Source organism: Mchenga conophoros, linkage group LG7, assembly GCF_057382185.1.
Source record: "Mchenga conophoros isolate Kocher_MC1m ecotype Shallow Benthic linkage group LG7, M_conophoros_male_GT1.1, whole genome shotgun sequence".
Lineage (NCBI taxonomy): Eukaryota > Metazoa > Chordata > Actinopteri > Cichliformes > Cichlidae > Mchenga > Mchenga conophoros.
The window spans coordinates 3,276,976-3,290,610 of NC_140532.1; the positions used below are offsets into that span (position 1 = coordinate 3,276,976).

Here is a 13,635-nt window from a genome sequence, read left to right on the forward strand (position 1 = left end):
CCTTAATTACATGCCTCATTTGCATTTTCTTTCTAATGCCAATTTTGGCCTCATTAGGCCTAAACAAAAGAATATATTACTTTTTATTAGGAGGAGCCCTCTGACGTCACATCTGTGACTCCTGCTGACAGGAGAAGGGTCAGACAAAGCAGCATTCAATCTGTGGAGGGTGTTCATCACGAGGATAAACACTAATCAAAAGTGATGGTGTAAAGCCTCCAAATACATTAATGCATTGTCATGCATCAGCCGTCACATTGTGGACTTTTTCATTTCATTATTTTTAACGTTTCAGTTGCTCCAATAGTCATTTAAAAAAATAAATAAATAAACCCAACCCAGTGTTTATTTCTCAAAAAAAAGGCCAAAGTGATGTTTGAGAAACATTTTTTTTATTCCTAAGAAATGTACAGTAGAGAAAATACTCCATTCCATTTCCAAAATAATCTATGTCAGTCAGATAAGAACTTGTAAACGTCACTTCAAAATGAAAGACAGGTCTTTTCTTCTCCAATGGCTACTGAGGTAAAAGACGACTGCTTAAAAACATCAAAAACATTGAGAGAAAAAGAGACAGACGCCAGAATTATATTAAAACAAAGTCCAAAAATGTACAAAAATTCTTAAAACAGCAAATAAATATGATTCACATTTAATCACGCCTAACTGGGTTACAACTAGTGCAGAGATGACAGCAGAGTAAAGTGAAAGATGAACGCGCACTTCCAGTCATCTGGTGCCGATTGTATGCACCAGAAGAAAAGAGAAAAAAAAAAAAACATCTGTACACACAAACACACACACCTGTACATCATAAGATAACATCACAACCTTACAGACCTTATTAAAAAAAATAAAACAAACTGCCCTTCATACATTAGACAGCACGAGTGAACACACTACCTCCTTAGTGGCCCCACTGAGCTCACCAATACTGCCTATTTTAACAAAATAGCAAATCATCTATGACAGGTCTTCTGTGATACATTTACAAAATTGTCTCATAGCGTCTAGCTTTCCCCGACCCAGCTTCTTTTCTTGAATATTTCATTACAACATCCTATAACTTAAGACATTCTAATGCTGCCAAACTGTATACAGCCCATTACAGACCTTAGACTGGACTACTGCCCACAACCTGTAGGTGGAATGGCGTTTGATCTGTAGAAGTTAAGACATAGTCCCATCTTAAAATACTAAATATTGTCCATCATTCTCTAATATTTTTAAAAAATGATGATAATGAAGGTGCAATACCATGGAACAGTGGACGCCTCAGCACCTGCAGACAGCCGAGTAATCACCTCTACTTGAGGTCGTCAGTGAGCACCATAATTAGTCACAGAGATCCGACACACAAGCTTTTTATTTCCCGCCAAAGATGGTAAAGCATTGTAAGGCAATTTCATTCTCAGTTCTACAGTCATGAGATCTAAAAGTGGTGCTAACATCAATTCATGCTGGTCACAGAACGTCACCCCACAGGAGTCTGGCAGAGTACGAGAAGAAGTGGATAGACTTTGTAGATGCCACAGACTGGCTAGATGAGGTAGATTATTCTTTTTTTCGCCATTGCTAAACTTCCCCAGTGGGGCTCGCAGACAAAGAACCAAAATTCATTGTGATGACAAATGATTTGACATCAAATTAAGTGGAATGTAGAGTAACAAATTAGATCCTATTAAAATCCAATTAACTCTGACGAAAGCAATATATTTAAAAAAAGAAAGAAAAAAAAAAGGGGGCAGTTATTTATTATTAAGGCCAATGACTCTCACAAGTCAGCTTCTTCATGAGGTGGATTGATTTACCACAGCTGCAGTCTCATTTTCTTTATGCTGTTCCTCCTTCAAATAATTCAGAACAGTACCCGTATAAAGAAACTGTACACCCTGAGGATATGTTTAGTACTGACACGGGGAAGGAACCGTAAAGGAACAAAGAACTAAAACAAACTTGTTGGAGGACACTCGAATAGCCAAATAATTTTTTTTGTGTATGCATTTGCTCTGTGCACGTATATACACCAGTGAGTATATCGTCCGAAATAAGTCTGTGCAGTGAAGGGCGGTGATTAATATAGTATACACTCTTAGATACATTTACGCATTAATAAGTATCGACTAAAATACGACTATCCAAGGCCACTTGGTTCCAGGATGTCCAGACTAACAGAAATCCATAGTGCACAACAGAGAATCACACATATTTAGATAATAATGACACCACCCTTGCCGGTCCCTCTCTGCTACTCAAAGACATTCAAACAAATGAAGGCAGCTTTGAATGATGCATATACTGTGTGTGTGCTCCAGAGAAAGAAAAACATTAGAGATTGGGTGGAAATGAACAAGAAATGGGTGGGATGACTTGTGCTTCAGATGGATGATCAGTGTTGTTTGTTCTTTCACAAGCAGCTGCTGCACTGCATTTCCTGTCTACACATTCACTCATACATTCATAAAAACAAACCAAGGCAACTACCAGGAGCTTTTGAGTTGACTAGGTTAGGGTGACAGTCTCATAGTACCTCCTTTTGTACACCTGAGTTTAGATATGGTTGGAGAAGAAAATCGTGGTCAAAAAGAAAACAAACAACCAACCCCAGTCCATCTCCTCTTTTTCACAGTCCTGTCAGTAGGTGCAGTATCCTGCCCTACAGTCAATAGACAGGATAAGAACATTATGTTCAGTGGTCACTAATCCGTCCTTTTACAATCTGACGGCTCACGTCGAAGAGTGCTGTCCAGTGTTCTTGAAGGCAATGTCTCCTGTGTTTAACAGGTTGACATAGTGGTTAAAAGGGGCGCCCCTTCTGCAGGAGGTTTAAAGTTCAAATGCTCACGCTGGGAAGCAATCATGCTACTGGAGTGTCCTCGAGCAAGTCGGTGAATTCCTAACAGTTTCACAGCTATTCTGTCAGTGACCTCCGTGAGCTCTTGCGGTGGAGGGCACACGAGAAAGAATTGTTCTCCAAGGCTCAGTAACATTTCACATTTTAAATTCTACTTTGTAGTACCAGCTGCCTGGCTGGATTTTTAATCCCACTGCTGAACAAAACTGTTGCACAGTGGCAGAATATCAGTAGGAAATATATTCGGAAAAAGTGTCTCTTCTTCTCAGAAGCGGTTTGGCTCACTGGTTTATCCAGATGTTCGTTGACAACATCATCTCTGAAAGGAGAACAACAACAATCAGTTAACAATGCCTCTGGCAGTATTCATCTTGCTGTTTCGACTGGAAACCTAAAAATCAACAGGATAAAACACAAGTTTTAACAATTTATGAAATGTCTTTATACTCACTTTAATCACAATCCCTGTTTACTGCCAAGGCCGCTTGGAGCAGCCATCATCTGTTGTCTGTAAATAAATAGACTTGTTAGCTCTTGCAGTCCGAGTGCCATTGGTAGGACAATAAGACTCTGCAACATTATGCTGCTTGGTTAAGACTGTGAGACTGATGTGGTCATTTTATTTTCTTATTATAGTGTTAGCCTTTAAAACAAGCAAACTAAATTACAGTAGTGATAAGGAATGCCCACCAGAGTTTGAGATCCAAGGGGACATTTTCACATTTTGTTTTGACATAAATATATCAGGTAATAAACAGAACATATTTAAGCCATCATAATTAACAACAGTCAAATACCCACTGACAATATAAACTTTGTAAAAATTTACCCTGGATGCATGAAGCGTTCTGGTCCCACACCTCGCTGCTGAATCATCATGCCCTGAAAGTGCCCCCCAGGTCGGGGGTGTCTGTACATGACCATGCGTGTTTGGCCAGGGGAATAGGGAAGCTGCTGGGGCCGCTGCAGAGCTTCCATCAGGTGTGAGTGGGGTCTTTGGGCAGCATAGTGTCGTGGATCAGGGTATGGTTGGCCAGCGTAAGGGGATCCATTTCCAGCTCCACGGGCCTGGGACATCATATGATGGACGACACCTTGCTGCATTCCTGGATGTAAGGCTCGAGGGTCGTACACAAAACCGGACGTCATGTGCGCCACAGACGCATGTGGATGCTGCATGCTACGGCGTTGAGCAGCAGCATTATGGCTGTCAAGGTCCAGGATTTCTTTTGGGCTTTCAGGTTGCTCTGAGCCCTCATTGTGGGGCCGCTTTGCTGGACTGCCATTAATGCTGCTGCCTCCACCAGCTTGCTGGTTTTCACACTTCCCTTCGCCTGTGCCTCCAGGATGAGTCCCTGTTCCTGGCATTGGGCCTGGGGAAACCAAACTTGTACCGCTGGAGCCTTCAGACCCCAGCGGTGAGACACTGCTCTCCTTTAGCTGACCATTAGCTCTGGCACTGGCTACAGGTAAGTAGGCATTGTGTGGCATTGCCTGGTGAGACTGATAATGAGGCCGATGCCACTCCTCTGGAGGGTAACCCCCTCTGCCCGTGGCTTGGTTATGGGCCTGAGTTTGGGGATGGGGTTGGGCATAGTAGCGCTGCTGCTGCTGCTGATACTGATGAGGTGGGTACACATTGCCATGACCATGAGGGTGCGGTTGACCTGGCACGTGGTAGGGGTAGGTTGACCCTCCCTGCTGCTGCTGGTAGTTGGTGTTGGGAGCAAGATTGTGGAGAGCATTAATGGACTGGTTATGATATGGGTGGTGAGCAGACGGAGGTATGGACCTATTCATATTAGCTCGGTTGTAGTGTGGAAGTGGAGGGTTCCCCATGCCGTAAGTACTCATAGTTGAATTTTCTGGGCCTTGCGAGTGAGGAGGTACGGCTGGATTGTGCCCATCTGATGGCCCGCTTGGAGCCTGTATTCCCACATTACTACCCACCAACTGAGTTTGATGGCGATTTGGACTAAAAGCCGGGTGTTTATAAACACTTGATGTCATCCTGGTGTGCTGTGGAGACATGGCAGTGCTTCTCGTGTCCAGCCTCGTAGGCTCGCTAGGCCTTTGATCTCCGAGATCAGCTGGACTGGGCTGAGAGGGTAATAGAGGGGCAGGATGGCTGGGTGGCAAAGAGGTCAGAGGGGCTGGGTGTGGGGGTCCAGGCTGGGCTCCTTGAGTAGCGCCATGTGGCATCCCATGCATGGGACTGCTTTGTGTAGTGCAGTGTGGTGAGATGCTTTGGGGGACATGATGAGAGGTTAGCAGAGAATTGTGTTGCTGTGTGTTCTGGTTCAGTGGCTGAGGAGAGCTCTGAGAGTGGCTTTCAGGAGAGGTGCTGCCCGCCTCAGGTTGCTCATGTTTTTGAATGGCTTGCTGGGGTTTGCCTTCCTGATTTACACCATCTGCGAGTTTTAAGTTGTCTGGCATTTGCTGAGTGGAATTCTGAGCTGCTGCAACATCCAGTGGTGGGAAGTTCTGAGGAAGAAGTGCAAGGCTTGGAACATTTGGCTGTGGACTGTTTGGTTTAAGCTGTGGGGGATTGTGTAGAGCAGGATCAGTGTTACTCGAGTTGGGATGGGATGAAACAGGAATGGTACCATTACTTTCACTGGCAGAGTGTCCCCGACTATCCAACTGGCTTTCAGCTGAACTCTGTGCGGCCGCTGATCCAGAAGGATTCTGTTCTGATCTGGCCAAGGTTGGGGCTGGGGGGCTCTGCATTTTATCCGCAAGCCCACAGTATTGCCTTGTGGGGCTAGGGTTGGATGGGCTCTCTTGGTTAACTGGAAACATGTTTTTGTGTGATGGAGCTTCTTCGGAAATGTTGCTGGCAGCCATCTTGTTCTCTGACGTTGTGCCTGTTAACGTACAGGAGAAAACAATGTTGCAGGTTAGACTGTTTTACTATGACTAGAAGTACAATGCACGCGTTGTCCCCGTTTTATGCCACTTATCCAAAAGAAGCACAAAACAAATCAAATTTTAAAAAACGTTCTGTTCCATTTCTTTACAATTAGGTTATAGAAACATTTAAAGGCGTCCCCGTGAGGCTGAAATGATGACATGTAATCTCTTTTATGTTTTCAAAGATATCAGCAAAAATGTAACCAAACTGATGAATATTCAATTTGCTGCTTACTGGGAGAAATAATTAAAGTCAAATTGTAAGAAGTACTTGACAGAAGATGGGGGCTGTGCTGATTAACAAATGAGACACTAGAGTCTAGTGCTCTATCACGCAGACTGGTGAAATACAGCAAGAGAAGGTCAGGTCTACCTTTGGGGTGCAAGTTTGTCTGCTGGGGAGGCTGTCTATCTGGGCCTTTGTCTCTAGCAGGATGCAGCAGCTGAACCTCAGGGGCAGGGGGGAGCTGTTGAGAGGGGTGAGCTGGGATGCTGCCAATTCTTGATGGGGGCCCAGGCTGCTGAAAGTTGCCTGTGTGCTGATGAGGGGCACCAGCAGGGGGTCCAGAAGAGGCTGACAGCTGCTGCAGGGCCAGCATCTCTGGGCTTTCCAGCATGGAAGCCAAGCGTGTCCTGCCGGAGGAGTCTGAGTGGGGCACAGTGGGACGTGCAGACATGAGCCCAGGGGAGCTGGCTGCTGCAGTCATTTGAAACTGGGCATTGGAAGGATGGTTGGGATATCCGGCAGCTTCTGGCCACGGTTTATGACCCACAGGTGGGGGGATTCCACCATAACTAAAGTTGCGCTGGTTCACCATGTTTGGGTCTTGAATAGACATGCCGCTGGGCCTCTCCTGCCCCTGTTGATTCATACCACTCCACATAGTAGGTAGTGGCATGCCAGCAGGTCTCAAGCCTGGGTAGTTGTGCTGAGGTGATCCTTCCGGGCCTGAGAACCTGTTCCCCATAGGATGCACAGTGTGGCCCTCTGGACGGTGGTGGGATGGGTAGATGCTGGCCTCAGGAGGAGCTCCAGGCTGTAGGGTCATGGGACGTGGTCCTAAGCATGGGCCATGAGTCGGACCCATGTACGAGTGCTGCTGCTGGTTTGGATCTGGACCCACTGGATACCTAGGCCCCATGTGGTGTGGCTCAATCATGCGTTGCTTGGAGGAAAAAAGGAAAATAAAATATGAAATATCTGGCTTTGTCTGTTATAACAGCATCAAGATGCATCATACACACAATTAGGTGGTTGGTTGTGTGTAATAGGTCAAGCATACCTGAATGTTAAAGTTGTGAGGCAACTGGTTTAAGTTGGGGTCTCCTTGTCTAGAAAAGTGAACCTGGTAGGCAAAGCGGGGATCCATGGCCATTCTTTGGGCATACATGTGTGGACCATGAGGCCCAGGGGGACCAGGCTGACGGAGCTGTTAAAATAAAGAATTTATTATATTTTACCCCTCTTGCATTTCAGACAGGAATTAAGACTCCCAATAAATAAATATATTTAAAAAAAGGATTAAAGTCTTATCTGTGGATACCTGTTGCCCTGGGTGGTATAACCCCCTGATATCTCCTTCCCGGATATGCTGCTGGCCTGGAGGCAAGCTGTGCGGGTGAGGGGGGCCGTTAGCCCAATGAGGATGCAGCCGTGCCAGCCTGGCATCCTCCTCTGAAGTTGCACTACTTTTGCCCTTTTGTGAGCTTCGCTTACGTTGTACTTGCTCAGTAGCCCTGATCAAGCTTTCAGGCCCGAAAGCTTTGCTGTTACGGTTGCGTTTTCTTTCCTTGCGCTCCTTGTCTTCTCGACTGATGTGGAACTCTTCGTCCGTGTCACCATCCTCAGATGGAAAATGTTTTAATAAGGCTCGGCTAAAACAACGCTCCAGAGACTCGGCCATGATAGTGTATTCTGAGGACAGGAAGACACCAACATCAGCGATTCTTTTGTGATAAAACCCTGAGAACTTTTTTTTTTTTTTTTTTTTTTTTTTTTTTTTTACATAAACGCACATCTTCAGCAAAGGAACAAACATACATCACATGTCTATAGCATCTACTCATATACTCAAAGAATAACGCTTCATTTACATGCAGTCACTCCCACAAATAGCCACTCATGAAGTGACCATTAGGTGAGACACATACCAACAGAGCACAAAAATCCTGTCTTGTCCTGGCCCAGTGCTAACCAGCTGACCAAGTCAGAGGGCGTAAGTTTGACCCTTGCTCCTTCAACCCCTTCCCTCTACTCTTGCCCCACCCTGGGCCTCCTCACCACTCACCTCCCCCCATTCCCTGAGGAGAGTATTCAGTTGGATGGATGGCTCCAGACAGGGGGCTTAGGGGCTGGAATGTTTCTCTGGCACTGCAGGACTTGAATCCCCCAGAGCACTCGAGCACAACTCAATCACTCCTCATTAATCACTGTCAAGGCTGCCCCGGCCCCGGCCCCAACACAGTACTAAGACCGCCCCCCTTTCTTCTGCGATCTCTCCCACTCTCACCCCCTGCGTCTCAATGTCCATATGAAATTCTTTTTTCAAAATGCATCCATAACGCAACGGATTTTGATGCCTTTAACAAAGTTATTTTAAAAATGGTTTAGAATGCTTAATTTACCGCTGTCTTCTCCATTGTACTCGACACAGTTTTCAAACATCAGCTTCACGTCGGAAACAAACTCCTCCTTAGCGACATACTCGCCGTTATTGAGCTTTCTCTCAATTGTGGATAGGTCCATAGGAGTCTGAAATTAGAACGACAATAAAAATAAAGCAATTAAAATTATGAATCAATAAACTTTATATATGCATTAATGCACAAACCAGACTGATACAAACATGAAGCCAATGTCACACATTTGTAAAAACAACAACAGTATTCTGTACCTGGATGATCTCATGATAATTGGGAGCATAGGAGTCGTCAACGGGCTCCAAGAAAGGCCAAGAATCTTTATGGGCTTTCAGGGCTTCAAGCACTGAAGAACAGAGTAGAACAGACATTGACTGTAAATTTACATCGACATGTTTTAAACCCAGCAACTGCATTTAGTATGGAAAGGGAAGATGTAAGATTTTTGGAAATAATGTCACAGACCCCGACATTGGTTCTAAAAACAAAAATAAATATCAACCAACGGTATCACTAAACTCGTATACAGTTTGTGGCTTATTCCTGCTTGTTTGCCATTACAATGGTGTGTTATGACGAGGAGTAAAAAGCATGAAACATGTAAGCCGAACCATAATTAATACCTTAAAACTGCCAGCATTTGAAGTGGATAACATTAATTATTGTGTAGCAGTGTTGTTTTTCTGTTGAGGATATGCTGCTGGTAAATCTAAGGCCCTGGTATTCCTACAAAGACTAAAACTGCTCAGGTACAGTTAAGGAGCACAGCTCAATCCCCGCAGGCATCACCTCAAATCCACGGATAAAGCTCCAGCGTCAGACACCAAAGAGATTTTGCATCTTTGCCTGATGGGTCAGAGCCATTCTCTTTACACAAAGACCAGCTGTTACTTGTGTGTTGCTTTGAGTAACAGTTCCACTTCATTGTCAACTAAGGAAAAGAAACCGCTGGTCTTACTTTCTGCAATAGCTGTTCTTCTTTTTACATACTTTCTATAAGCAGCCAACTTCTGCTTCCCGTTTACACTACCACACATCTGCCCAGATGACGTGAATTGTCATGTGACGGGTACATACATGTAAACATAGCAACAGGTAATAATTCTGCAGGCATACCTTTATAAAGAGCAGTGTAGTCATCATCAATTTCATAGCTGAAATGTTGAACATACGGCATGTTAGACGGGCTAAAATAACAGCAATCATGAGTCGCTAAAGCAGATAGTGAATCTGAAACTAAATGTGAACAACTTCCTACAATTCTTTATTCTTGCGTGTTCTCTGGACGGGAGAGGATGGCTCCAGATTCAGGAGTTCAGGTGGTAGATCTTTTCCTTGAGACAGCAGCCAGGCCTTTTCTTCTCGCATCTTACGCCTTTTTGCACGCTCTAATGGAAAATCGTGAACACAGGGGGCAATTAAAATCACAAATAATGAAAAACGCCAGTCTCAGAGTGCAGGTAAACAATGTTTGATTGCTTATTCAGACCCTACAGTTACAGTATTGATGTCTATTGAGACTGTCGGGAGCATTGATGAAAACCAGGCCTCAGATGTGACACGCAGCAGCAGCAGCTCAGATAAGTGAAGGAGAACGATTCATCGGCCATCTTTTCTTAGGCCAAGTTGATCAAAAGAGCAGAACAGAGCACAGAGAGTGCATATGCATAACCGCTTTATCTTTCAACAAGAAAGGCACAGAGGCCTGGCAGCCCCCCTGCCGTTTGGATTAAAGATGTTTGAAGGAGGATTCCACATATGCAATACACAGAGTGTAGGGCCAGGTCCTGCTGTTCATCTATAATACAATAATGAGGCTCCTCTACTGAAGCACAATCAGCAGTTCATTAACCCTTGACAGATGACATCAGAGAAGAAGAAGAGTGATCCTGTGATTAAAGGCCCTGAGCATTCCCTTTCACAGTGTCTGTGTACTATACATAAATCTCAAGGCTTCAAATGCTGCTATGCTACTGCAGATTTTTCAGCTGGTGAGAGCCAAAGCACGGCAAAGAAGATGTGAAAGCCTGTGTGGGGAGTGCCCTTCATGATACATTCTGCCCTTGACAGAGCCGCCTACCTGCTGCTGATACATGACTGATGAGAGAATGTGAACTTACTGCTGCTTCTTAATATCTTACAACTTTCTGCATATACTAAAATTCTTGGAAAGAGATTTTTCAAACTTCTTTTAAACACAAACAACATCTTGGCAGTGTGCTACTTGTGTTCCATCTATATCGGTAACCATCTTACCCTCCACAGCTTTGATCTTCTCTAGCTTCTCTCTCTGCCGTTCTTCCTGCAGAAGCCTTTCCTCTTCTCGTCTCTGCTCGGCCAGCAGGACCTGCCTGTCCAGCTCTTCATCTTTTTTCTTCTCCTCCTCCTCCTCCTCCATTCCGGCCTTGAGATTGTCCTGGATGCACACACCCACAAAGTCTATTAGTCTACTCTTCTCTCACACCAGGAAAGCTAGATGTATAGAAAACTACACGTTTCTGTACATAAAAGAAACAATCAGGCCCTAAACCAACATATACAGCAGAGAGAATAAATGTACACAGTGCGTGTGCAAACATGTACTGTGCTGGAATGTCTTGCACTAAATATGTCTGTGGAGGTTCTCAGTCATCCAGGTCATAGTAGTCAAAGGAGCTTGCAAAGAAAAGCGTCTGGACTTCTTTAAGTTGCTTGAAGACGTTTCACTTCTCATCCGAGAAGCTTCTTCAGTTCTAAGGTCAAATGGTGGAGAGTGAGCTCACCCGAAACTCTGGCTGATTGGGACCCACACCCAGTTTCACACCTTGGCTCAGGCGATTAGAGGATCATCAGGGGGTCCTTTTGTCCCTCTGTGGGGGGGTCACTCCCACTAGGTTTATATCTGGGACTCTCCACCATTTGACCTTAGAACTGAAGAAGCTTCTCGGATGAGAGGTGAAACGTCTTCAAGCAACTTAAAGAAGTCCAGACGCTTTTCTTTGCAAGCTCCTTTGTCTTGCACTAAAAACCAGATAAGTGGATGACATGCCCGTTGTATTGCTAAATAAATCGGCACAGCTTATTCTGACATTGTTAGGTGTGTAACACTACCTAAAAAGCATAGCACAGACAAACACTCACCCTCTCCTCGTGTTTTATGTGATTTTGAGAGAACCGCTGGGAAACGCGAACTGGGTTTGGGTCCAGCAGCTTCTGCTTCTGCTCACGCTCCTGAAATAAAAGACATGTAGTTTGGTTCTGCTCCTCATGCCTCTCATGACACACAGGGACTCGTGAACTGGAAACTGTTGTGTCTGTAATGCTTTCTCGTCCACAAATGCAACTTTCTTTTAAAACATCACATACGGTTTGTGTAATTCATTTTGTCTAAAGCCAACACACTGACAGACACTCTGGTGTTGCAGTGCAGCAGTGACTATAGCGAAGTCATTGATTTATTTCTCCCATCCCCCAAGTGACTCTCTCACCTTTGCTCCCTACTCTTCCATCTCTGCTTGGGAAGAAAATTAACATACTTGCACCAAAAAATAAATCACAACCTGTGTGATATTATTGTTAGCTTGTGGTAGTGCACAATCTGTTCTACAATAGCCTATCTGGCAACTTTTGAGCAGGGAACTTCATCCAAAATATACAGTACAGAGCGTGGAGGGTTAATGAGCGCTGACGTGTCAGAGAACCAGTTAGAGCAAACAGAAAAGGAAGGAAACACCAGCCAACAGAGCGCCAAGTGGTTTCTGAAATCCTGTCTATATCAGGGACTGTCCCCTGCAGCTTATGTCAGAGTACATCCAGGATGTAGGACTATTAAGGGCTGCCACCCTGGCACAGGTAACACCTTGCTAGATAACAAGTAGAGAGTCCTAAATATGCATTTGCCGCTATATAAACAAAGTCAGACTGTCTGTGCGTGCAGGTAGGGAAGCAAACAAATGAGGAAGGAGCCCACTGCGGAGAAGATTAAAATGAAAAAATACTGTTAAAGGAGACAGATGTTTACAACCTAACGTGCTTTCTAAAACTAGATAATGTTTTCAAACACCATCTTTTCATAAAAAATGAAAATAAGATCATGTCTGCCGTTGTCTCAAGCGGTCCATCGTGACACGTACCTATCAACGGGTCCACTTTAGACATGCTCTTACTGGAAAAGATTCACCTGATGTGAGCAAGGTAGCAGCGCAAGCCCACGTGGTCACTATGAATCAATGGGACAATTAGCTGTGGAACTATCACATGGGCGCAATCAGAAAGCACACCGACTCTGTATCAGGGAGCTGGCAGGCTACAGACGTCTTACACCCAATCACACTGAACAATTGGGTTCTCACATTTGCCTCCGCCTGGTAATGTGTAGAAAAGTTCAGGGCGGCAGTCCACATGTGTGCTTGAGAGCCCCCGCGCCGCCTCTGTCTTGCCTCAATGGGAAACACTGACATCTCCCCAGGCTTCACAATTCTTCCCCGTATTACCGCAAGTCCATCATCTGACACGCACACACATGATCGAGTGCCTCTGGTGTCACCACTTAGAGAGGTCGACAGAATCCTGCAGCACAGCAAAGCTGTCACTCAAGAGTCTCCATTCTGCCCCAAGGTGAGCTCCTGCCAGCTGTCAGTGCCCCGTGAAATGGCTGATGACAGCAGACTGAGACATGTGGAAGATTTGGGAGAATATACACACTGACACTCTCATGTGAACACAGAGATATTTATAGCCACACATCAGGCACTAACACATACTTTGAGAGAGAGCAAGACAAACAATCCTACAAAATGGCCATGCAAAACAGATCACAGTGCAGGCTGCAAACTACATGTACGTACTACATGCAGCCTTGTAGAAGCTGTATATCACACAGACACTTTCCCCTTTGCTGTTATTTCAAAGTGCAAACAAGTATTTACAAAACTTTCATTTCATAGCACAGACTACCAAACAGAAAAAGTATACATGCACCATTTCTGAAAAGCTTTCATTTCTGGTTGTCTAATATAAATTTGGTCTATGCAGCAAATCAAGCACAGAATCTATACACCATCACAGCGGCAGTGTAATTAATATAATTACCAAGCACAGCATCCTAATGTGATCTCCTGCTGTGTGATCTATATTATAAATAAGAAGCTCACTATGGGAATGTGCATTCCTTTAATTGAATCTGTTATTTGAGCAAATTTAAATTAATCAGTTTTCACCCCATACTGTGATCGCGTTTGGCAGAGAGC

General features: G+C 44.6%; 1 protein-coding gene across 1 annotated transcript in view; it reads right to left on the reverse strand.

Moving 5' to 3' along the window:
• Positions 1-358: 358 nt before the first annotated feature.
• cecr2 (CECR2 histone acetyl-lysine reader) overlaps positions 359-13,635 on the reverse strand; it is a 34,488-nt gene continuing 21,211 nt past the window's right edge. Inside the window, exons 8-19 of the mRNA XM_085281537.1 lie at positions 11,528-11,617; positions 10,664-10,823; positions 9,666-9,795; positions 9,524-9,561; positions 8,662-8,753; positions 8,393-8,519; positions 7,312-7,682; positions 7,051-7,197; positions 6,141-6,933; positions 3,684-5,721; positions 3,306-3,362; positions 359-3,173 (exon numbers count right to left, since the gene is read on the reverse strand). Coding sequence (XP_085137663.1) covers positions 3,311-3,362; positions 3,684-5,721; positions 6,141-6,933; positions 7,051-7,197; positions 7,312-7,682; positions 8,393-8,519; positions 8,662-8,753; positions 9,524-9,561; positions 9,666-9,795; positions 10,664-10,823; positions 11,528-11,617 — 4,038 coding nt within the window. The 3' untranslated portion in view covers positions 359-3,173; positions 3,306-3,310. The remainder of the gene's footprint in view (positions 3,174-3,305; positions 3,363-3,683; positions 5,722-6,140; positions 6,934-7,050; positions 7,198-7,311; positions 7,683-8,392; positions 8,520-8,661; positions 8,754-9,523; positions 9,562-9,665; positions 9,796-10,663; positions 10,824-11,527; positions 11,618-13,635) is intronic.